The sequence below is a fragment of the Asterias amurensis genome, chromosome 10 (genome assembly GCF_032118995.1).
Source record: "Asterias amurensis chromosome 10, ASM3211899v1".
NCBI lineage: Eukaryota > Metazoa > Echinodermata > Asteroidea > Forcipulatida > Asteriidae > Asterias > Asterias amurensis.
The window spans coordinates 6,173,690-6,198,965 of NC_092657.1; the positions used below are offsets into that span (position 1 = coordinate 6,173,690).

The 25,276-nt window shown below is 39.6% G+C and overlaps 1 protein-coding gene across 1 annotated transcript; it reads right to left on the reverse strand.

The window, feature by feature from the left end:
* Positions 1-6,674: 6,674 nt before the first annotated feature.
* Positions 6,675-25,155, reverse strand: LOC139943120 (uncharacterized). The gene is made up of 15 exons (XM_071939937.1): positions 25,009-25,155; positions 21,439-21,561; positions 18,538-18,663; positions 17,765-17,873; positions 17,104-17,208; positions 16,470-16,541; positions 15,509-15,580; positions 15,213-15,284; positions 14,310-14,381; positions 13,838-13,909; positions 13,090-13,161; positions 11,880-11,951; positions 10,524-10,601; positions 9,459-9,530; positions 6,675-8,577 (listed from the first exon to the last, which is right to left on the reverse strand). The coding sequence occupies exons 1-15, from the start codon at positions 25,064-25,066 to the stop codon at positions 7,395-7,397; spliced, it is 2,358 nt and encodes a 785-aa protein (XP_071796038.1). The 5' UTR covers positions 25,067-25,155; the 3' UTR covers positions 6,675-7,394.
* Between the last annotated feature and the right edge of the window lie 121 nt (positions 25,156-25,276).

Below are 25,276 nucleotides of genomic sequence, written 5' to 3' on the forward strand. Positions count from 1 at the left end.
GTGTAGTCTTGACAGCAGTCGCCGTATAACATACACAATCTATCACAACGGCAGCTGCTTCTTCGTATCGTTACACCAAGACCGATTCGGTCAACGCAGGCTTCTTCACAGTAAAACTGTTTTCTACAAGTATCTGGAGAAAATGGTTGACCTGAAAGTTAATTGTAGATTTAAGATATAAATAAACATGTTCTAGGGATACAGGTAAACAATTATTTTGATCACGCAAATCAAATGGAGTCCTTCGAAAGACTGTTCCGCTCCCTTGAAATATTAATTCGTTCCCTCGATACAGTCTGTTTCGGGGAATACAAAGTTATGGCGAGAGAATGAGATACAATTACTTCGCTCGAACGAGTTAACATTGTTGTTGGGTCACGAAACAACTTAGCTGGCACGGAGAACTTGAAATAGCAAAAGAATGTATGTGATATTAAAAACATTATATTTTAGTATATCTTTCCAAATTATTTTAAAACTAAACCATATTTTATTCCACTGCATTCCTAGTTTAACGAAGCAAACAATAACAAATCCTTTCACAATTATTGAAAGTTCTGTTATTACCAAGAATGCCTCTTACGCTTGAAACTATCTCTGTGGCGTCACTCTGTTGTTGAAAGTGTACATTATTTTTTACGAATCTACACTAAACTGTAGATTCGTTACGAATCTACACTTACGTGTAGATTCGTAACATAATCTACAGTTGAGTGTATTTTCGTTAAAATAGTTCAACTTGAAAATTATTGTTTTTTCCAAACTGATGAAAGATAGAATGAAGTGGAACAAAACATTGGCTAGCTGAATATATTTTTCAGTTTACAAAAACTTTTTTCCAGTTTAGAAAAATCACTTGAGTAACACAGTTTGTTGATAGCCGAGCAACTGACGCCGTACTCGATAATGTTGCAAGCACTAAAGAATGCCTCAATATGTTTTAAAACATTCATGAATTGTGACCAACCGTTTGCTTCGTTATTAAGGTATACGAAATTAGATAGACAAACTTTATTGTTGTTACTTATGAGAAACCCAGTTCATTGAAACTGTTATTATAACAGCCTTGATCAAGGCTGTTGACGTACTGTTCCCCGGCCCGGTTCGCTGCACACGCATGCAGTGTTTACACAAATGTACATTACCATACATTGCACAGCGAGAACAGTATAGCGCAGTCGTGAGAACGGTCGTGTCTTTGGTCTTTCAACCTCATGAGGTACCCATGCACCGTAAGTGTACCGTAAGTGTACCGTATACAGATGGTACATGTACATGTACAGTACGTTTGTGTGCATACGCTGTATACGTATTATATGCACTGTGTTATGTATGGGGGTGCGCTGGCGGAATGGGAGACTTTTTGAAAGCTCTGCCACTAGAGGGCAGCAGACCTACCAGGTAAGGGTGCACAACTCGTATAGCAAACAATGGTAAATGCTAAAAATTCAAAAATACTCAAAAAATATTTAGAAGTCGCTCAGCCTCTTGAAAATTAAATCAGATACATTGTCATAGAACTAAACTTCAGATTTCTTCTCAGTTTTTGGTAGGTCAGCATTTTGGAATTTTTGCTAATTACCCTAGAAGAAACACTCCCAATAACTCATGCACACCGCTTGTTATCGTTGGGGAACTCGTGTCCACAGTACGTCCTGTTCCAGAACAGTTTGGTTTATGCTGGCAATGTGTTATGAAAAACAAAATACAGTTTGGCTAAATCTAAAATACAAAATCAAAGACACGCAAAACACAAGGTATTTGCTGTCAGTGACCGTCGCTCATGCTTCTCCTATTCCTAAAGTTGTTGACATTACCTGGTGAAGAGCGCCCTCTCTTGGTGATTGGCAGATTTTCAAAAGTTTCCTATTCAGTGATGGGACTGGGATTTTGCAGATCGCGGCTGGCTGTAGCGCCTTGATCAAGGCTATTATTATAACCAATGGGGGAAATAGTTCAAGTCAGAAAATATATTCGTGAATACGATGCACGCACCTTCGGCTAAATATGTGTGCCCCCCCCCCCCCCCTCCGGCTGGACTAGGGTACACTGTCCCCCGAGACAATATCTCCGTGTATAAACTGTCTCTTTTAAGGTTATTCTGTCCGCCGTGCTCAACGGACATTAGGGAGTTTTCGTTTTGTACGACAAATGGTTCTGTGACGGTGAAAACGACACATCGAGTTATCTGCGCATGCGTCGATTTTGAGGACGGACGTCCCTCAATTTATACGAGAGTGCCTGGGATGAGTCTGCGGTGTGCTTTAATGAACACGTTGCCTTGTATCGGTCGAGTTGGTCTTTGAAAAGCGTTTGTAACCGTTTGTTATAAAATGCATATTATTGAAAGATGTTTTTAAAGTAGAATACAATGACCCACATACATTTGCCTCAAAATTGCACGATTTTTCCTTTTTCTTTGCTAACTAACACGGATTGCCAATTATGGGAGTCAAATAGTTGACTCAAAGTAAAAGGAAAACCGTGCAATTTCGAGGCATGTTTGTGTGAATCATTGTATTCTACTTTTACATATTTCTACCCATAATGCATTTTATACGGTTACAAACTCTTTTAAAGACCAACTCGACCGATCCAAGGCAACGTGTTCCTTTTACACCGACGTTTGGTGGTTCAGCCTACTGTTAAATAGTCGCACATTTGACCTTAGACCCTAAAGTTGACGAACTGTCAATCTCGCACACGCGCAGTGGGCATATCGAACTTGCCTTGTCATGTGACTTAATGTCATCGTCCTAAACAAAATAGAATGGGGTTGTCCGCGTAATGGATACTGGATACAGCGGACGTCATGGTGTAAATTAATATTCACGGTCACAGACCAATCCGTCGTCCAAATCCAAATTAAGTTCACCCCCCCCCCCCCACGGAGACTGTGTCCCCAGGCACGATCATCCGCCGACTCAACGCATTTTCACCCTAAAAACAGCCACTTTGTGAGCAGTAAAACACATTTTGTTCGAAGGCGTGTACTATTGTTATAAGTGTTGGCCTGTAAAATAATTCACATAAAGAATAATTATTGTCAATGTAATTTAACGATCTTTTCGTTACACGTGACAAACTGCGGAGGTAGGGTAGAGTAGTTCCGGTCGGCCGCACAACAACATACCGACCTGATTCCGATACTTTTGGTAGTTAGGCCTATAATAGCTCATATCTGGAGCTTAGACGGATAGCTATTGTTGGTTAAGGGTAAGTGTTATGTATGGTGTTAGGAATAGGGTTAGGGTTAGGGTTAGGGTTAGGGTTAGGGTTAGGGTTAGGGTTAGGATTAGCGTTGGGGTTAGGGTGATGGTTGGGGGTTTGGTTAGTGTTCTGGTGAGGGTTAGGGTTGTGGTTATGGTCAGGGTTAGGGTTAGGGTTAGGGTAAGGGTTGGCTGTAGGGTCATGGTTGGGGTTAGGGTTAGTAAATTATAATCAGTAGACGACACACAATGGGAAAACAAAATTGCGGCGAGAGCGATGTGTTCACGAGTCCTATATTATAACTTTGCAAGATTTAGAATTTCAATCAGGAAATAGTTTGAAATAAGACTCCAGCGCGCGTCTTCCGACCCTCGAAATCTAGTTGTGTTTTTTCCCAAGTCGCCTTATACCCCGGTCACAAAAAAAATAGGTCGCTTCTACTACGATTGAAAAATTGTCAAGGGCGTGGCCAATGGCCAAAAGTGGGCCAATTGTGGGAGTAATAATCTCCACGAGCGTGGTTTGGTCGGGGTGGGATCTCCTAGGTCGGGAAGCTGCACGCTCTCCCCACGCTTATTTTGAACACGTTCAAAGTAAGCGTAGCCGGTTCGTAGCCAACATGAGCGGGAGAAAGTTGTAATGTGAACGCCATTATTGTACAAGGAGCGTGGTTGCATCGTTGTGAGATCTCTGTGGCCGTAACAACAATGCAGCCCCGTCGGAAACCATTTCGAAGTAGACACAACCTTGTGGTCGGCATTGGTGTAATCGTAATGGGAGCTAGTCACCAACACTTTTAACGTAGAAACAACAACGTTGTGTAGAGTCTTTTACCTGTCTAAGTGCTTTATTTTGACGGCGATTGTGTCCCGACTTAATAATTTACTTTAGATCGGGGTGATCGGCATGGTCTTCGTAACCTTGTAGGGCTGTGTGAACGGGTATGATGTTATACGTATTCATGGAAGAACGCATCCGCATATCGAGGGATTAGCGAAATCTGAATGTATAACCCTAAAAAAAAAAAACGCCCGCCCCCGCTCGCCACCCATTTTGTATATCAAATTTACACTTAACTCGAAGCTCACACATTTGAAAGGGAAAACACCGGAATTATTTGGTTTGGGGTGACATGTGGAAAGCTGGGTTCGAACCCATACTCTGCTGAGCAGAAACACCAGAGCTTAAGTTCGGTGCTATCCGCTGGGCCACGACACCCTGCTCGAGGTTTTCTACTCAGCGAAAAGTCAAGAAAGGGAATAGGAACTGACAGTAAACTTCATCTCTTGTGCCATATTTTATTTAAAAAACCTTCAGATAGATATTTTGGGCCATCGTTTGCTAAAGACCCCGAAAGTAAATGTGTGTAATATCTACCTGTAAGCTAGTGTTTTTTTTTTTTTACACGCGGTGATGACAGTGGACATCCTGCCAAATCGTTTCCTCACTTCGTTGACAAGCATCCAATACAAATGCTGAGTTTAAGAAAAGACTTTTGCATGAATCGTTTCTGAGATGTACTAGGGTTATTGTCCGTTCATGAATGCTCTGGCATGACATGCGGTTGGTACCCGCAGTCACCTCACTAAACGTGGATTGATTCCATATTAGTGTGAATAATGCAGTGAATGTTTATTTCAGGAAGAAATCGCCTTTCGCTGAAACGTTCGCAGCTGACTTTATTTTATGCCTCGTCATACAACATTTCGTTGGCAACAACCATCGATGGCATTACCTTTAAACAAATTAACAGTGAGTCATTGTTCCTACAGTTAAAGGAACACATTGCCTTGGATCGGTCGAGTTGGTCTTTGAAAAGCGTTTGAAACCGTTTGTTATATACAATGCATATGATTAGAAAGATATTTTGAAAGTAGAATATAATGCTCCGCACAAGCATCACTCGAAATTGCGTGGTTTTCCTTTTACCTCGTCGACAAACACGGCCGGCCATTTATGGAAGTCAATTTGACCCCCATAAAATTAATGGCCGACCGTGTTAGTTCGCAAAGTAAAAGGAAAACCGCGCAATTTCGAGGCAATTTTTTGTGGATCATTGTATTCTACTTTTAAATCATCTTTCTAACCATATTATGCATTTTAGTTGGCAACGTGTTCTTTTAAGCAATATACGTGTACGTGATGATGTTTTTAGCATGCGCTTATTGTTTTAGCCATACTTTTACTGAAAGTGGGCGTAGATGATATAAATTGAAGAGGAAATGTGTTAGAACTCACCATGTCCCGTGTTGCAGATAAACAGCAAGCAGACTGAGATCACACTGGGAGTCAATGCTAGCATCATGTCAGCGTTGATGAGGTTATATAATGTCACTTGACACGGACTAGCAAGAAGTAAACGTTTTTATACCGAGTGAAACGACTCTTCATCAGAATTGAGAGTGCAATCGAAGAGAGATAACAACCCGTTGTTAACGATTTTAACAGGACTTTAAACAAGTACTGCATCGTCGACACTAGTGATCAGCGTTCCTTTATGATCATTGCCGAGGAGCCTAAGGACAACTCGATCAAGAATTGGCAACAAGTTGAATAACAAAAATAAGCTGTCTAGATTGACGAGAGGATTACACGGTGTATGATGTTATTGAGAGTTAACACTGGGGTATTTAGATTGAAAAAAAGGGGATTTCGAGGAACTGACCACAGAATTAAGGCCTACGGATGTAAATCAGGGTTCAAGAAAACAGATTGGACCATAGGGATACGATAAATGGACTCAACGTTCACCCGGTAAAGTCCGACAATAAAGGCCACCTCCCGTAGGATATAGTCGTATGGACTTCCGATCAATCACAGTTACAAATGTCATAATAACGTTGTTGTTGTTGTTACTGATGTTGAGGGTCGCACTAAATAACGACAACTCACGACCCCTCACAACCCCTCACGACAATTTTTTTTTAAATGCACTTTAACAGAACATTTGAACATAAGTCAACAGTTAAATATATGCACAAGAGTCATATGCACCCAAATCACTTTCAAACTGTTGAAAAAATTGTATATTTTTATTGTAAAAAGGGTGTTTTTTACCCCGAGTTTAGTAACGAACGGTAATATCCGCCATGTTGTATTTCAACGCACTTGGACGATTCTATTATACCGCAGGGGTGATACAATATGCACGATGATTATTTACCTTTTAAAAAATGTATTTCATGGAGTTTAAAACAATATTATATTTAAGTTTCCCCTTTTAACTTCTAATTCGAGTGGCGGCTTAGTTACTAACAAGAAAGAAAAAAATCAGCAGCTAAAACCAAAACGAAAAAATAATACTCAGCCCTCAGAAATCATATCAACAACATTTACATTTCAGAGATGAGGTTCTGTATCAGTTTATTGGTCAAACTCAGTGCCGTTTGATTAAAAGTTATAAACATTCAGGAAAAACAAGAAAAAAGCATACGTTGAGATGTGACTTCATTGGTTGTTATTGAACGATGATATCGCACTCAAAATGATAACAAAATAGTTGCAGCTATAGTAATATAAGTTATAGACACTTGTAGTATTCCTCTATTTTTATAAGGACTTTATTTGTTGGAAATTGGGTTTGACTGAGCCCCTCTGTAATTTGCGCATACGGGTAATCACGTCTACTACTACATACGTTCGGAAATACTGCAACCAAATCACTTCTAGCAATTGCTATTGCCGAGATTACTAGCTTATGTCTAGGTATACAATAAATTGGTTGAAGTGACTCTGTCAATTATAAACGACGAATACATTTAGCCAATGTGCAGAACTGTGAAAGCTAAAGCAATTTAGGTCTACTTGGAATGTTTGTAAAGTTCGCTTGTTTGAAGTTCAACAAGTACTCAAACAGGAAACAAATTTGCTTCCATTGAATAAGACGAGCAAGTGAAAACAAAAGTTTTTCATAGAGCCTAACTTCTCCAAAAGAGTTATTCACATGGTGTTACTAGCCGCTTCAATCTCGGTTTCCTTTCACAATATAAGTTCCTCTTTTCCTTAGTTTTTCCTTCATTTGGTACTGTCCTCACGAGTACTCTTTCAACAGCTTGACAACCATCATGTCAACAAATTTGCAACATGGGGTTATATTGTTTTTTTTTTAAGTCTTACTCCCGACAGGTTAATCTGATCCCACCTCCGAAATAAAACCCAGAGGTCACACTCCGTAAACTTGTAACTCAGGCCTTTTGTATTATCGGTGTTTTCTGATCACAGCTGTGGACATTGGTTGAAGCCTCTGCACAATCAGAGACAGGAGGAGCAATGTTTTTACCAGCAGAGGAAAGTGGAACCATCATCTGGGAGCTACCCTTTCTAGAACCTTTTAGTCGTCTGGCCATTAGAGTTGATATTGTGTATAGATAAGGGTTGATAGAGGAGTTTATTGGTAGTACAAATACCATCGTCCATGCGTACGTTTCTACAGGGATTGTCACAGCTCCAGTCTGCGACAGCAGTCCCATGATGATGATCGGCATCCAGCAAGCAAAGTCGGTTCCTACGATTAGAGCCATCTTGACGGCCATCTTGACTTCCTCGTCGCGTGCCTGTTGCCTGGTGGCGCCCTTCGAGGAATGTCTCACCGAGACGAAGATGCCGATGTAGCTTGCCAGGATGACTAAGAAGCACACCAGGCTGACGACGATGAAGAGGAAGATTGCGTAGTAGGATGCTGGGGTCTTCTCACCCATCTCATCGAAGCTGAACGTGTACATAACGTCTTCAGTCTCGTGCCAAGAGGCTTTGTAGTCTGACTTAGTGGCCAATGGCAGACCAACACAGACGTCTGACAAGCCGTAGAAACCCTTTACGTACTTCTCGATTATGTTCGGCAGTAGGCTCAAGAACGCCGATACAACCCATACTACCACAACAGTGACACGAGCGGAGGCTACCCCAAGCCGAAAGCTTCCGAAGGGGAACACTACACAAAGGAACCTATCCACGCTGATCACGGTAACAATCAACATGGATGCCACGCTCGCTAATACAGAGATGATCCCAGCCGTTTTGCATATCGCCGACGAACGCCACTCAGTTGCGTACAGAAAGTAGTCCTGCCCGAAATATCCATCCGCACTGCCGATCATAATCATGTAGATCCCCATGAGCAGATCAGAAATGGCCAGATTCATTATTAGAAGAATTTGAATCTTATTTTGTGACACGTGTTTCCTCTCTCGGAACCGCCATATGATGACGATGATATTCCCAACCACGGCACTGAGTCCAAGGATCCAAATGAACATGCGCAGAACCATCTGACGTAAGAGACCCTCACAGGTAGCGAACGGTGAGGGCGGTGTTTGACACTCAGTACTGGTATTCAGTAAGCAGCAAAAACGGTGATCATCCGCAGTGCTACATTCCAAACAGAAAAAAGGAAGAGTCAACAATGTGTTTAATATCATAGTTAGCAATTCAATCAACTTAAACCGTAGTTCACGGGACACGAGCTCCGGTGCATGCTGTGAGCAGCAGAGTGGGGTATTGAATCACGGTCATGACACTTTGGCCATTGTGCAAGGCACATAACCATGCTTCGAAACAAATAAATGGAAATGTATAGTGAGTTTCTGCACTACCAACCAGTGTCCTAGTGGATGGTACCCATGCCTACATCATTATGGGACTGTATATGGGTACCCGTATTTTGGCCAGCTGGGGTAGGTAGTGAATTACTGGCGACAGTTGGTCGGGGTGAGCGCAAATGACGTTGAGGTGGCCGTCCGGCCTTGTCAGTTGGGCGATACATCGTACACACAACTTTGAAAACAACGTCCCAGCCTTTCACGGCAAGAGACTATCCAAGTCTTGGCCGACCGTCTTAGTTCGCAAAGTAAAAGGAAAACCACGCAATTTCGAGGCAAATTTGTGTGGATCATTGTATTCTACTTTTAAACTATTTGATAACAAACGGTTACAAACGCTTTTCAAAGACCAACTCGACAGATCTAAGTCAACGTGTTCCTTTAATCATCATCTTGCAATAAGGAACCAGACTTTTTTTCTTTCCTTTTTTTCTTCGAGCTTCGGTTGGGTAACATTGATGATATCAATGGGAGAAATTCAAGATGGCCGTACCGTGATGAAGGTCTAATGGATGAGACCGATGGGCTCGAGCGAAATACCACACCAGCTGCGGAACACTCAAGTGGAATTCGTAGTATTTTTGTTTGTACCGTGTGTAGAGGGGTTTTTAGATGGTAATATCACATAGGGAAAAATACAAAGTTACTTACAACGAGTGTAGTGATTCTAGACCATTGAACATATCCAGACCCCAGTCAATCACCTCGGTATCCATGGTGACCCTTAGATAAAAGGTAATATCAGAATCCAGTCAATATAAGATTGAAACCTGTTTCCCGTTATTCCTATCTGATTGACTTATTGTCCATCAAAGAACCTGTCAGAAATCTGCCTTCCTGTTCCTACACGATTCGGGGAATCGCGCCTTTTCTATCGCAGCCCAAGGATGTGGGAACATCTTCCTCAGAACATCAAGCAATCTACTTCATCAGCTTAATTTTTTTTCCAAAGCCTACTGTACGGCGCTACGAGCAATGACTGTTTTACGATAAATTTAACTAATGGTTGGTTGATTGATTGATTGGTACATCGATTGGTTGGAGTCTGCTGACGAGCAGAGTGTTGGTTTGAATCCCGATCCTGGCTCTTGTGTCCATGACAAAGATAATTGCTTTGTCCTTCGGATGGGACATTAGTTCGGGTTCCGTGTATTAACATTTATGGTTAATAAAAATTAAAACATGGCGGCCCAAACGCCGAGTCGCGAATATAGATTATTATTACAAGTGCACATGTATTTACACGTATGATTTGTAGTGTAAAGAACATTATCGTGGCCACCGAACTCGATCTCTGACCTGTTCAAGGGAGTGTGGGTTCGGGAGTCTTGACACTTGTGTCCTTAAGCAAGACACTTAACCACTGATTCGTCCTTCGGATGGGACGTAAAGATGTAGGTTCCGTGTGTTGTTATTACAACTATCAACTCACGTGAAATACCAAGTACAGTTAATACACACTTGAGTGTATGAAAGTGCGACTATCTTCAATAATGAAGGGTGCACTTGAAAGGGAATACGAAGAAGGAGAAGAGTGCAGAGTTCCACCTTTGTGTTTCTGGTTTACATTTTTCAAGCACTATACAGTTTTCCTCATCAGGCTTGCGGTTTTACAGTGATTGGGTTCACCGGTGACGGACCCTTGGTTTCAATATAATACATGTATCTACGTATACGAAATATTAATCATTAGAATTTAAATACAAATGTACTTACATATACAACTCATGGATACTGGATAGGCCAGTGAAAGCACCTTGTTCTATTACAGTCAATGGATTTTCAGATATGTCTCTGCAATGCAAAACAAAAATGGGAAAACTGAAGATTTTGTTATAGTTTTTTCCCCCCAAATTATGTATAGATATGGTGCAGATACACGTTTACGCCACCATTATCTGCAATCAGATTACCCTTTGCATCTTAACGGTAGTGGACACTATTGGTACTTACTCGAAATGTTTATTAGCATAAGATCTTACTTGGTAACGAGTAATGGGGAGAGGGTAATAGTGTGAGTAGAAACGGCTCCCTCTGAACTGGGGTAGTTTTTGAGAAAGAAGTCATTTTCCAAGATTTTTATTTCGAGACCTCAGATTTAGAATTCGAGGTCTGGAAATAAAGCATCTGAACGCACACAACTTCGCCTGACAAGGGTGTTTTTCCTTTCATTATTATCTCGCAACTTCGACGACCGGTTGAGCTCAAATTTTCACAGGTTTGTTATGATAATATGTATATGTTTTGATACACCAAGTGAGAAGACTGGTCTTTGACAAATACCAATAGTGTCCAGTGTCTGTAACATTAAACAACACACTTTCAAATGAGCCCAGCGGTCGATTTCAACTAATTCTTCCTAACTTTACTTAGAACGAGTTAAGTTTCTTTTAGACGTTGAGCGCTTTGGACCCTTCCTTTGGGACGATTAATCCTAGCATTTCGTGAAAATTGGCTGCAGCGCCTTTAAACTTGCGTCAGTTCGACTCATTTCTTGGGCACATTGATCCAGAATGGACCAGGCACACGGAAACCGGATCCGGGAAAACTCTGACCAAAAACTTTTTTTTAGACCATCAGAAACCTCTTAAATAGCTTGTAGGCTAACCACAATATTATGTTTAAACCTACTACAACTTTATAATACATGAATCAATGTGTGGTGAAGAGGTTTTCAACTAGTGGTTTAAACCCAACGGGGCCTGGTTCTTGATAATTTTACCGAGACGAAGTCGAGGTAAAATTATCAAGAACCAGGCCTCGGCGGGTTTAAACCACTAGTTGCTGCACGTCACTCGAGCAAAAACTTGAACATGAACGTCAAAAACATTTGCTGTATAACACTCACGTTTTAAGAATAGGTGAAGTTACGATTTCTCACGTCGGGTACGTACGTGCAGACGTCATTCGTGAGCATGAAATAAGCCCAAAGTGGTGACGTCACCTAGAAACGACACAATTTTCTGACGTTCACGTTCACGTTTTTGCTCCCTAATGATTGACTGTGAGTTTTTCAAAAGTATCTTAAAACAAAAGTTCATGTTTTCAAACAGATCAAACTAATTTACTTACAGGTACTGAAGTCTGAATAATCCAATAAATGAATGGTTCGCCAGAAAGGTAATTCGGTTCCCGTCAAGATGGCTGTCATGTATCAAAACACAGAAAGGTGCAATCATTAACACAATTAAAATGGACTAATAAATGATACGGGATAGGAACAAACTGCACGGGAAAAAATAAATGAAACAGGGTACAACCAAGGACAGGGTAATTGGTATTGTGACGTCACTCTTTGCTTAGCAATTAAGATTGATACAAAGTTAAGATTAATCTTAGTGCTTTGTGAAATTGAAAAAGCGCGGAAATCTAGCGGGACCCGCGCGTAGCGCGGGTTTCCCGCTAGTGTATCAAAACACAGAAAAGTGCAATCATTAACACAATTAAAATTGTAAAGGTTCACTCAGTAAAATATATGTGGCAGAAACCAGAGCGTCGGCCTCATTAATATTCGGTACACTATAAAAACAAGTGTTTAGGTTTAAAAACTAACACTTTCGTGCAACAGATTCGAACGCATCAAAAGGTTTTGGTTAAACACGTAACGGTGTATAGGGCCCGTGAGTTGTGGTTTTCGCCCATTTTCTTAGTAAAGGCATTACACGTTTTTTGTTTGACGCGTCAGCCGTTTACATTGTGTTCAGAATGTGTTTAGGAAGCGCTGTAAAGGTGTCCCGTACATTAAATGTTTCTAAACACACGTGTTTAAGTTTGATTTGTTATGTGGCTTTACTAAGAAAATAGGCGAAAACAACTGCTTAAGAACACAACTCATGGGACCCTATACATACTTTTACGTGTTTAACCTCAACCCGTTGACGCATTCGAAATCTGTTACAGGAAAGTGTTCATATGGTGTTTAGAACTTGTTTTTACAGTGTATAGGCCTTCCTAAATTATATTTAGAGATTTTGTTGTTTTAATATATATATTTTTTTTACACTGTATGATATTGTTTTTTTGCTTTGGTTTGGGCGCATCCACCAGCGCCTATCCTTCCGTGTTGGTATTTGGGCTGGTATGTTGATTCTGATTGTCTGTGAAATGCATTTCTAAGTGTTAAACAGTTTTCTGAATTTCGATCCTTGTATTGTCGGAGTGTTTTTTTTTTTTTTTTTTTTTTTTTCGCTGGACTTTTGTCACTTTAAGAAAGGGACTCTAAACATGATTGCCACTTGTGACGTCAATCTCTACGTCCTCTTTCACGTCATTCGTCACTTACAGTGTTTGCAACTGTCTGAGCGGCTGAAATACACCAGGCACCAACTCTTTAATCTTGTTCTGCCCCAGAAATCTGAAGAAGAAAAAAATTGATTCAGTTCAAAGTTTAACACCATTCCTATTGGCAATTATGTGTACAATTTCAAACCTAAAAATCAATGTAACTAAAATGAGAATTTGGTGTGAAATAGTCTGGTAGCAGCTTTCCTTAAAGGTTTGAAGATTATTCCTGGTGGCTTTTCTAAGATCCGGCATGGGCTCCAGCTCCGGTTTGGGCAGCGTCAGCTCTTTGTTTGAGCAGTGTGCACGTTTTTGTGCTGTGTTTCCAATAACAACATATTATTCCCTTCAAGACGAGGTCTGAGAGAAGCAATCTATGTATATCGCTCGCTTAATTCATTCATTGTTTCTGTCATCCAAATGAGACAAGTACGGGTTATGACACCTTTATGGCGGCGGCGGCGGCGGCGACGCCGCCGCCGATGCCGACGACGCCGCCGACGAAGCCGACGACGCCGACGACGACGACGACGACGACGACAACAACTGCAGAAACAACGACAACGACAACGACAGCGACAACGACAACGACAACAACAACGACAACAACAACGACAACGACAACAACAACATTGACGACAACACCAACAACGACAACGACAACGACAACGACAACGGCAACGACAACGACAACGACAACATCAACCAATAAAACAGAATTAAAAATAAAACAGTGAAACTTTACTCACAGATGTTGAAGGCTTCTTAGACCCCGAAACGCACCGTGCTCGATTTCTACAATGGTGTTATTTATCAGATTCCTAAAACACACCGGAAAGAGATTATTAAATGAACCAATTTTAAGTAAGTGACTAAACAGTAAAAATCAATGGTAACGTTGAAGAAATGTTTAATAATTGTTTATACCCGGGGGCATCAACAACGCTGAGGAAGAATCCATTTTGTTTTTAGGTGGGACCCACACAGAGACCACATTAATGAGAAACCATTGCTAGCCAAATTGCTTCAATGTGCAGATTTGGTTATACAGTTAATTGAGCAAAACTTTACGGTGTAGATGTGTTTTAGCCAACTGATACTGTTTGTTTGGGTTAAGCATTCGTTTTGGGGTATGTATTTTACGAATACAAATCACTATGAAGCTTTTGATTCGACTTCCGAAAGAAACAGCCAATAAGATAGCTTCAACTGTGTACTTACAACAGCTGAAGGGAACTGAGATCTGCAAATACATCCGCTGGTAATAAACTCACTCGATTCTCCTGTAAATGTCTGGAAAATAAGGAGTAATGTTTCATAAAAACAAGTATTACGGACATGAGGTCTTCTTATGCATTGAAACTGAAATTTCAAATTCAAATTTTGAGACTTTGGCAACGCTTGGTGGCAGCAGACTGCTAAAATGATAAAATTGCAGTGTTTTTTGAAAATGTACACACACTCAGAACTACGTCAACAAGCACTTAGTGTGTACCCTACTTACGAGACAATTAACATGTTTGCCAAACAAAATGACTGTCATGTAAGTAACGATTACGTATGTATGATGTACGTAAACACCAATGTGTGTGCATGTACACTATATAGTTATCGTGTACTGAACGATAACTACTTTGAATGTTCATTATGGCTATCCAGTACGGCTACGGCATGGCGATACCTACAAGGTACGTACATGGTGTTTATCGTGTATGTAGCCTACATAACACCTTTATGTACGTTTTGACTTAACTCTGACACCCGTTCTGTGTATTATAACTGCTCCCTACATTTGTACAAATGATATAAATGATATAAAGGACGCCCAGTGCTGCATTGGCGATAAGGCTAAAAGTGGGGGGGGGGGGCAATGTACTCCCGTGGAAATTTCATGTTAATTTATGGCAACCATTATAAATTTATCGTGCATGTATAACGTTCGTGTATGTACACTACAACTGTTGTGTATGTATACGATAAAAGGTAGGCCCTTGTTATCGTGTACGTACACTATACGAGTTGGATTGTTTCTGTTTGTATGTGACGTCACTAGCTTTGATAATAATGTCTGCGCTGACAAATCTCTCAATCGCCTCAGATTAATACATTAACTGTCCAACTTACAGTTTCTCAAGGTTTTTCAGTCCTGAAAATGCACCAACAAGTAGATCCGTGATCAAGTTTTCTGAAAGATATCTGAGTGCAAGGAACAACGAAATAATGAATGAGCTAAATTCATCAATAAGTAATATGGGTATGACCACACCCAACAGTGCAAGAACCAAGCACAGTGCCTTGTGTCGAAAGCTGATTCTCTTATTAAACTTTTTAAACCATTTTTGTTGTTGTATTTCATTATAATTTGTCTTTCGTCTTTAACGAGCGATTTGCAATGTTGAAATTTAAGACTTCAAACTTACAAATCCCGGAGCTGTTTCATGTCTTTGAACGTCAGTGGCTGGATTGTGGTTATTTGGTTATCGTACGCAATCCTGAAAAAAAAAATATATATATATATATTTAATAGATGCATCAAATAAAGGCAGTGGACACTATTGGTAATTACTCAAAATAATTATCGTCATAAAACCTTTCTTGATTACGAGTAATGGGGAGAGGTTGATAGTATAAAACAGCTCCCTCTGAAGTGATGTAGTTTTCGAGAAAGAAGTTATTTTCCACGAATTTGATTTCGAGACCTCAAGTATAGAATTTGAGGTTTCGAAATCAAGCATCAGAAAGCACACAACTTCGTGTGACAAGGGTGTTTTGTCTTTCATTATTAGGGACTTTTCGTTTTCGACGACGGATGGTTCTGCGACGGTAAAGATGACATTTGGCGTCATCTGCGCATGCGTCGGCTTTGAGGACGGTCGTCCCTCAATTTTTACGACAGTACTTGGGATGAATCTTCGTTGTGCTGAAAACGACAACGTTTAGCTGAACAACCGTCGCAGAACCATCCGTCGTCGAAAACGAAAAGTCCCTAGTATCTCGCAACTGCGACGACCGATTGAGCTCAAATTTTCACAGGTTTGTTATTTCATGCATATGTTGAGATACACCAACTGTGAAGACTGGTCTTTGACAATTACCAATAGTGTCCACTGCCTTTAAAGTACCCGCAACGAACATCGTTTCGGTGATTGGTACCTTCTGCTAAAATAGAAATCGAACTGCCTCTTCTATGGCCTCCGGCGATCTCGGTTGTCTAGTTGGTAAGACATTTATTTTTTTTTTTTATTTTTCTTCTTGAGTATTTGCCAAAAGTTTCCACAGTGCTGAAGTGTCGTTTTTACAAAAGCATATCTTAAAAGATATGCTTTTTGTAAAAACGACACTTCGTTAAAAAGATATAATGTTTGGGTCAAGAATACTTACAAAGTGTGTACATAATTCAGCCCCACAAAGGAATCTGACTGGAGACGACTTATCTTATTCTCTATAAAGCTCCTGTCAAAAGAATAGAAAACAATAATTTTTATTCTCACTTCATCGATACGTAAATTATTATAATATTGTTGGCTTGTTAATTGTTTTATTCATAGTTTGTGTGTTTTGCCTCAACGGCTGTCCATAGTTCAGCTTGTGAAACGTTACATTAGCTGTGGATTTGTGACATTATGCCTTTTCGAAACTGGGGATGGCCTTATAGGCTCAGGCTTAAGTCCCAGGGTCTTTCCACGCTTGAATCCCTGTGTCACAAATACACGCTTTGAAAAGAACCGGTGCATAAACGCCTGGAAAACAATCCGTGCTTTCGAAAATAGCCTTTGCGTTTTACTTTATGAAAGAAACTTCCTCGCTAAAAGCCTTTGCAGCAGTTCGGGTTACTATTTGGCAATATTGACAACTACTTGTTAAATGGTAGCTGCTTACTTTCTGACCAACGTTCAATTAAGTTTGTGGGTGTGATCTACCTATCGTTGTGAAGAGATTGCAAATTCTATGCTTGACACCTATAGAAACTAAAGCCGAAGAAGTACATAATAAATAAATTTGACTTTAAACTTACAGAACTTTAAGATTTTTGAACTCGCTAAAATCCAAATGAAGGACATCTTGTACTGAATTATTATGAGTACTGGTAGAATTATCACCTTGAAGGTTCACTGCCAACCTGCAACAAAATACATAAAGTAAAAAGGGAAAGACTCTAGGTCAGAATTTTCTCATGGAAGAACAAGTCATCGTTAAACTTGATTTGTTAGTCCTTGTTCTTAAGCTTTCTTGCCAAACAAAACCCGGTGAAAATGTTGCACTGGACATTATCTGTCAACATTGTGATCTTCTAAAATTTGAAGAAAATCACGTCAAGCAAGCGAGCAAGCAATCAAGCAAGCGAGCAAGCAAGCGAGCAAGCAAGCCAGCAAGCAAGCAAGCGAGCAAGCAAGCAAGCAAGCAAGCAAGCAAGCAATCAAGCAAGCAAGCAAGCAATCAAGCAAGCAAGCAAGCAAGCAAGCAAGCAAGCAAGCAAGCAAGCAAGCAAGCAAGCAAGCTAGCCAGCAAGCAAGCAAGCTAGCAAGCAAGCAAGCAAGCAAGCAAGCAAGCAAGCTGGCAAGCAAGCAAGCGAGCAAGCAGGCAGGCAGGCAGGCAGACAAACAAATAAACAAAAAAACACCCCAAGACCAACAAACAAGGAAAAGGAAAAGGAATGTAAGTTTTGACCTACTCACAGATTGATAGTTTCTCTGGATACCCAGCTTGCCGATGCTGCGTTCCATGGAGCATTCACACAGAAGACTATATACCCACCGCACATACACTGAGCTGGGCACGGTAGATCTGCGGAAATAAACCATCAGAGAGTAAGGACTAGTCCTAACTTAGGGCTTCTCCTATAGGAGATATCAAAAACGTGTGGCTACTCCCTTTGTTAGGTCGAGTTTAATTCAAAGCAAGAAAATGACTTTTTGGTGCATAAGTAGATTTGTAGAGTGTCATGGCTGAGTGGTTAAATTCAAGTTCTGGTGCTGAATCACCAAAGTGTGGGTTCGAATCCCTTGAGCAAGATACTTTACTATAATTGCTTCTCTTCACCCAGGGGTATAAATGGGTACCTGCGAGGGTAGAGGTTGATATTGTGAATGAAAAGCCTTCGGAGCGCCACGGCAGCTCGGGGCTATAAGCTCCCTATTGGGAGCTGAGAAAGATAAAAGGGATGTTATTGGCCCAATGACCAGGGACTAATGTAAAGTGCATTGATACTGATTTTGTAAAATGCGCTTTATAAGAATTTGTCATTATTATTATTAATAGATACTTGATTTGGTTGTACCGCATATAATTGAACATACTTAGGCGAGCGTTGCTTGGAAGGTGCATGCTGGTCTAGCTAGTGATCAAATTTGATCCTTATATAGACCAACATGCACCCGATTTAACAGTTAGCGCTCGCGCAATGGGTATTTGCGAAAAGTTCAAATTCTACCTTCATGGTTGTACATACCACATCCAAGCTCGTCCCCACGACCAGGGCAGTCCTCGCTCCCGTCGCAAACTGAGGTGAAGTTGGTGCATGTGTTAGAAGTCGGACAGGGGAACGGTAATGAACATGAGTCGTTGTCCGGTATCTCTACACAAGTGGAAATTAAACAATAAATAAATAAACACCATAATTAACTATTTAATCTAATTGATTTGGCTGTATAAATGTAGTAATATGTATTTATAGGTATGGTGTTGTAGAAATACAGCGAGGGGTAAAGCGGCAACCCCGGTGTATTCTTGAAATGTGCGACCGGAACTCTGTGGATAGGGGACCTATACGTGGGGTCCAACTCCCGGGGACTCCCAAGGGCTGTGTATTACACGGGGGTAAACAAAGTGTGAAGACGGCTTAAAGTTTTTGTTCTCAAACATAATGCGTTTTTCTCTATTGTCTTTTAATCCATATTTCGCTGGATCCAGATGTACATAAATTATAGGGCGAGCAACAGATGCCTGCATGCATTGACGTATCGAGTTTTCAGCAACAATACAAATTTTGGATAGACTGGTTTTAACTGAAAGTTCACTAATTATAAACTCGATACAAAAGTGGGATTTGAAACTTTGTGTGGTTGTGTGGTTGAATACTAACAAGAAAGGATTGTGTTTACTTGTTTTTACTATTACCACTGATACATGTACATGCCCTTGATTCCCTTATGCCCTTTACTTTTATGCATCATTGCTCAGGCGATCTGTTTCATCGTATCCAAAGTATTTTAATCTGTTCCGTTTTCTGCGAAGGCGGGAATGCTAAACGGAAATTCGCTCAAATGAATTTGGTGCTCGTTTGGGATACAGTCTAATGATGTTTGCGGTAAGAGAATGCAGATTAAATATTGCCCTTGTCTTTCTCTTCTCACAGTGTTCTGAAAAGAACCGTAGGTTAACGACTAAACATTTTGATCAGTTTGCTTTTATCGCCTTGTCTTGAAGACAATCAGATCATGCTGATCGAAACGTTGAGTCGTGTTAACCCACGGTACTTTCCAGAACACTCACGTGTTAAGGCACCCCCCTAATAAATCCCATCTGGGTAAAAAAAATAAAAAAAATAAAAAAATTGTATTCCGAGTTAGAGAAGAATATGACACCCAAAGAGTCATCATTGCATATTAGTAAAGTGCGTGCACAAAATATCTGACAAAGGATCAGCTTTTCTAGTAAAATTGCGGTTACTCTTCACGGGGTGCAGTTATTCCTAATTAAGCCGGTGATGTAAATAACTCGACGTTTCGATTCGCATGTTCTGACTTCGAGAAAACAATCAGAGCGTGATTGAAATGTCAAGTTGCTACACACATCCGGTTCTTTCCAAAACCACTACAACTCAAAGCACAATATTCAATCTGCATGGTCTTTACCGCAAACCTTAATAGATTGTTAACCCAACTATGCAGAAATAAAAGGGGGAAAAAAAAATAAAAATTAAGTCTTATCATCACTTTAAACAGAATTCATTTGAATGAATTTCCGTTTACCATTCCCGTCTTCGCGGAAAACGAAACAAATTAAAATACTCTTGAATGATACAGATGAAACAAATCGCCTGAGCAATAATGCATAACAAGTGAAGAACATCTGGGACTCAAGGTCATTTACATCAGTGGTAATAATAAAAACAACAAGTCAAAGAAGATGACTGGAAAAAAAAGTGGAAGCGATCGATTGAACTGGTATTGCAGGAGGTTATATCCCTCGGATAATCCCCCCCCCCCCCCAACGCAATGGCGAACTATGTATAAAATACTTCTGATAGCGCCCTCTTTGAAATTCTGGCTGACAACAGAATGATACCCCATTTTTACATTAACCAGCAACCTTGCCTAATGTTGAAGGCGGGGAACACGACCACCTGGACCGCATTGCAATCTAAGTCGAGCGTGCCACCTATTTATACCTGTATCATGCTGTCTCCATCTTGGTCATGTTCCTTGTATCGAATAACAATAATGAATGCTGATAACCATTTTGCAATTAGGAACAAGACATATTGTTCTTCCTGCCTCGGTTTGGTAACATTGATATCAATGGGAGACAAGATGGCTGCATAGTGGTAAAGGTCTTGAGCGTGATTTAAGGCACAAATATTTTTATTCGATAGACAGAATATTATTTCAATATGAAATTGGAGTGAATATTAGTTTTCTGCTATGATTTATAACCATGCCGTGTTAGTTTCTTTGCTTCCCTATCGCGTATCACTACACGACCATCTGCTACAAACAACTTTATTAAAATAGTATGATAACCCTTTCGTGTTAGGTTTGGGCAAATTTGTTCCACTCAAAGTTATTTAAAATGTTCACAGTCGGTTTCCCTATAGTGTGTATTAATTGATTCTTCTGAATAAGTTTGCACATTAGTGTATGTGATTTGGTGCATCTTAGATGTTTGTTTGTTTGTTTGTTTGTTTGTTTGTTTGTTTGATTGATTGTCTGTTTGTTGTTTCTGTTTTTGTTTCTCTTTATGTTGCTGTTGTTGTTGTTGTTGTTGTTGTTGATGCTGTTGTTGTTGTTGTTGTTGTTGTTGTTGTTGTCATTGTCGCTTTCGCTGTTGATGTTGCTGTCGCTGTTGTCGTTGTCGTTGTTGTTATTGTTATTGTTGTTGCTGTTGCTGTTGCTGTTCTTGATGTTGTTGTTGTTGTTGTTGTTGTTGTTGTTGTTGTTGTTGTTGTTGTTGTTGTTGTTGTTGTTGTTGTTGTTGTTGTTGTTGTTGCCGTTGTTTTTGTATATACAAGCTATATATTATTATTATTATTATTATTATTATTATTATTATTATTATTATTATTATTATGATTAGTTTAATTAAATATTTGAAGGATACAAAATATGAACATAAAAAATTTCCTACTTACTACAGAAGAACTCGTCGTCTCCAAACGGGCAGTCTTTGGCATCGTTACAAACCAGCCCGGGCGGGATACAGTGCTTTGCCGATCCCAAGCAGTGGTAGTTATTGGCTGTACAAAATACACCCTCTGGAAAAGATATTGGACAAAGCATAACGCAGAGGTAAATACAATTGTGAACAGGGAAACATTATACCGACTCCTATACGATTGGATTGAAAACTAATTGGCGGTCTGTTTTAGAACACACCTCGGAACCCCAAATGCATAATAATGTATTATTGTTAAGATAAACATTTTGCATAATATTGATTAAATCCATGTACTGCACTTGTATCACAGTGCCGGATAAGGGTTATCTTTGGGGATATGTCCACCCAATAATATTTATAGCCTACACCAGGATGTTCAAACTGCACTAATTTCTGCCAACACAAGAGTGTGAATTTAACACCCATCAAGTTAATTTCGACTTACTCTCGGTTATTATATTATATCCTGCAGGCCTGTGTGACAACACCCAATGGTGTCAATGTTAACCCCTTTCCCCCTACCCCCCCCCAGTTATTTCAGTGAATCGTTTATCAACGTCGTGCTGTGAACGCAAATTTAGTACAAAAACAACTTTATTGAAGTGACTGCACTCTTTTATTAAAAGCTAACTTTATACTATAATGCATTTCATGATTTACGGTTTTGTTTTTCGTTTCGTTTTTTTAATTTTTTTTATTTTATGCAAGGTTAATATATATACCTCAAACATAAATAAAAGGCCCGTCAATTCCACTGGCTTAATATTTCTTGAACAAAAGATAACCCGATGAGTTATTAGTGTGTTCACTGTCAACTGTTGATTTTTGTTTTAGATAAAAATGTGTACACACTTAACAGATTGTCATCTGCAGTAAGTGAGTGTGTTGACATGGGGCTTTCAATAGTCCCAGGGGCCTACTTGCCGTCATGAAGTCTTATTAAATACTCGGCCTTACTTATAATGGACCTTTACTGACAGAAAGGGATTTACAATCTGTAATTAGGCCTACTTGATCAAACTAAATTAAATATCAACTTAAGTGCTCCATTAAAGCAATCGCACAACATCGGTAAACAGCATTGTCCGAAGGCCCACACTTCGTGTATCGCAACTTATATATAAAAAAACAAACCTGTGAAAATTTAGGCTCAATCGGTCATCGGAGTCGGGAGAAAATAACGGGAAAACCCACCCATGTTTCCGCACGTTTCGCCGTGTCATGGCATGTGTTTAAAATAAATACGTAATTCTCGATATCGAGAATTGATAATATTGGTTAAATGTTTTCTCAAAAAATAAAGCATTTCATGGAATAATATTTTAAGGGAAGTCTTTCACCAAAAAATTAAAGTTCAGAGATTTACAAACAACTTACAGGGTTACACCTTCTGTAAACCCTGTAAAGTTATTTGTAAATCTGTGAACTTTTAATTTTTGTTTTGTTCAGAAAGTGTCCAATGGCTTTAATAAAAACATGTCGCCTTGACGGAGACTAACAATTCTTTTTCCTTCACTCGGCTTTAAAATAAATATAGTCAACCTTATTGAAGACTATATGAGCCAAGCGGAGAACCCACACTTTAATTAATTGTCAAGTATGCAACTTTTTTTAAGCTGTTGCTATTTTGAGAATTTTGTTTCGGTTTTTAACTTCATGACTCATATCTAAGTCTAAAAGGAATGGTTTAAATTTATGAATATTATTAGTTGTATTACCAAAGCACTACACGTTGGTTATTTATACTTAGCTAAAACTTCCGAGTTCAATTAAACCGGGTTCCGGATCCCGTTTAGGGGTCAAAATTACCCGGGGCTTAATGCGTCAAGATGGCACAAACATGGGTCAAACTTATCGAAACGTGTACAATTCATGTTAATGGCCCCATGCTTAACCATGTGTCAGTCTGAACAAGAAATGGGTCACTGAACCCGGAATTCTGATAATTGTTGACCCGGAAGTGTTCTTTTAGAGAGAGGAGCAGGATACAAAATAATTTCCAGGTCATTTTAGAGCTAAAGATAATTGGTCATGACTCAAAATAATCGTTAGCATAAAATCAACTAACTCGTTAACGAGCAAAGGAGAGCTGTTGGTAGTTTACAATACTGCGGGAAATGGCTTCCTCTAAATACAACGTAGTTTTTGAGAAAAAAGGTAATTCCGCTCAAAAATATCAAAAGACTTCAGGCCTGAAGCATAAGAGAACACAAATTTGTGCAAAGGACTTTTTTCTTCTTCGATTATTCTCTTGCAACTTCTTTCACATATTTGTTATTTTATTTATCTGGTCTTTGCAACAATTACCAAAGCTGCCCAGTGCTTGAAAATACACAACTTTTGTTTTATTGCATTGTCATTTAATAATGCGATTTTTCCTTTCCGTCACGCAACTTCACCATGACCAAGAAAAGAAAGCATTGGACTGTTTGAATACATTTGGTATATTGTCAAAGACTAGTCATCTCACCTTATGTTTCTCAACGTAATACAACATTAAACCTGTGAAATTTTGAACTCAATTGGTCGTCGAAGTTGCGAGAGAACAATGCAAGACCAAATCAAGCTTATCGCACAAGTTGTGAACTTTCAGATACTTGAATTCGAGAGGTCTTGAATTAATACCAAATATTTTAGTGAGAAATTTCTTTTGTGTTTTCCTCGAAAACTATACGTTCTCAGAGGGAGCCGTTTCTCAAATCGTGTCATGCTATCAACAGCTCTCCCAAACTCGTCCAAGTAAGTTTTTATGCTAACAATTACTTTGAGTAATTACCAATAGTATCAAGTGCCCCACAACTGAGGTTACTTGGGTCCATAAATTTGAACCAATATTAAAATAGATGGAAATGGATTAAATCGGCAATTACTCAATTTATTGGGAAGATTTAGTTCACCGGAGTTCACTTTGGTAATTAATTGCTAATTATATTTGACTTAACTTAAGATACGTTTTTCTTTTAAGCCATGTCAAATTGGCTTTCAACAGACTAGGTGAAAGAACACCCTTTTAGCACAAGCGAGTAGGCACAACTGGATATTTCTGTACAAAGATGACAGTGTATTGTTAATCTGAATACTGATAAATTGAACTAAGTTGAAGGGTTATCCTTTGTAATCGCACGAAGCTCCTCAAGTAAAAGGTCATTAATTTGGTTTCCCTTGAAGTTTAAGCCATTTCTTCAGAAAGGAGACTTCTGTTTATAAATAACATTACCCCTTTGTCGGCTTATTTGAAGAAGAAAAAAATTACAGCGGAAGTCTTAAATAAATGATGCTAATATAGTACCCTATGACACAAAGGGTATAAATTATAGCTTTTACTTGAATACTTTCAGTTCACTATGGTATAAAGACTACGTTTATCCAACGCAAACTCAGAAACAGTTAATGGTCTATAACTTATGTAATTATAACTGTGTTCTTTGTTTATTTATCATACCAAAGCGAAATCCTAAAACACTGTCTTCATACAGATGGGACCAAGTAGAGAAACAAACATATTATTTCTTGAAGATATAAAATTAAAATGGAGGGAACTCACCCACGGTTGTAGCTAAAGCTAATAATATGACTAATACCGGCAGCATTTCTTGTACCATCTCCCACTGTATACACGGTACGAGTTCGTGTATTAGACCTTATGACGTTCCAGCCTCAACCTGCCGAGATTTCCCCGTGCTGTCGTGCATCCAAGTGCCGAGGCTTGGGCCGCGCCTTCGTGCAAAGTGGCAGGCGGGCTTTTTGTTTCGCGCCCAGACGACAAGTCGGCTTTCAAACAAGCCTTCCGTCAACCCCAGCTTTCTTTCTCG